The sequence below is a fragment of the Manacus vitellinus genome, unplaced genomic scaffold (genome assembly GCF_001715985.3).
Source record: "Manacus vitellinus isolate BGI_N305 unplaced genomic scaffold, ASM171598v3 scaffold_74_pilon, whole genome shotgun sequence".
Lineage (NCBI taxonomy): Eukaryota > Metazoa > Chordata > Aves > Passeriformes > Pipridae > Manacus > Manacus vitellinus.
Window position 1 is genome coordinate 2295070 of NW_021940780.1, and position 1001 is coordinate 2296070.

General features: G+C 56.1%; 1 protein-coding gene across 1 annotated transcript in view; it reads left to right on the forward strand.

Annotated features, from left to right (window-relative positions):
* The window catches only part of LOC103760514 (lysyl oxidase homolog 2), a 15522-nt gene that overhangs the window by 8733 nt on the left and 5788 nt on the right, over positions 1–1001 (forward strand). Inside the window, exon 5 of the mRNA XM_029964580.1 lies at positions 589–754. Within this exon, the coding sequence (XP_029820440.1) occupies positions 589–754 (166 nt within the window). The remainder of the gene's footprint in view (positions 1–588; positions 755–1001) is intronic.

Here is a 1001-nt window from a genome sequence, read left to right on the forward strand (position 1 = left end):
CCCTTCCAACCCAAACCAGTCTGGGATTTTGTGATCTCTGAATCCTCAACCCCAAGAGGTGCTGCCCCTGGGTCAGCAGATCCTGTTAGTCCTGATACTCCTCAAATTCCTTGTTCCCACTGGCATTTCCAGCATGGCTGTAACTCTGCCTCCCCTCCTTGTGCAAGCAGAACCCCTGGCATTGCTCGTGGCCCTCCCAAGTGCCCAGATGTCACAAGGCAGATGTGGTTTAAATGCTGGGCACCTCTCCCAGAGGCACAACCCCGATGACTTCCAAGAGCCCCGGGATGAACTCGCCAGGGCGGAATTAAAAACAAGGGGGAATTTAAACCAGATCAAAAACAAGGAGAAAGATTTGCTGACTGTTGCTGAGATGTTTAGGGTGGGGAATATGGGACTGGGGTTAAAATCTGGGTTAATCAGCCTTCCCTGAGTTCACTGAGATCCTCCTCCTGCACGGCGTGGGCTCTCACACCGACCTTCACCGGAGGGAGAATCCCAGTTTACAGGGGGGTAAATATTCCTCAAAGGGCCCACTAAACCCCGAGGAGTGTGTGAGACGCCCTTTTTTCGTGCCTTTCTGCCCAGGAAACCTGGTACTGGCACGGGGACGTGAGCGCCGACAGCGTGGTCATGAGCGGGGTCAAGTGCTCGGGGACGGAGATGTCGCTGGCCCACTGCCGGCACGACGGAGCCCACGTGTCCTGCCCCAGGGGAGGGGGCAGGTTTGGAGCTGGGGTGTCCTGCTCAGAGAGTGAGTAACTCAGGGTTTATTGCACCTGGCCACCGGTGCCTGCCCCGAGATTCCCAGAGGGAACGGGGCGACCTGTGTTGTACCTGGGATGTGGCAAAATAGGGGTGAATTCTTATGCCCGGAGGAGTTGTGGCTGCTCCATCCACTGGAAGTGTCCAAGGCCAGGTTGGAGCAACCTGGAATGGTTGAAGGTGTCCCTTCCCATGGCAGGGAAGTGGGAATGAGATGAGCTTTAAGGTCAGCTGTT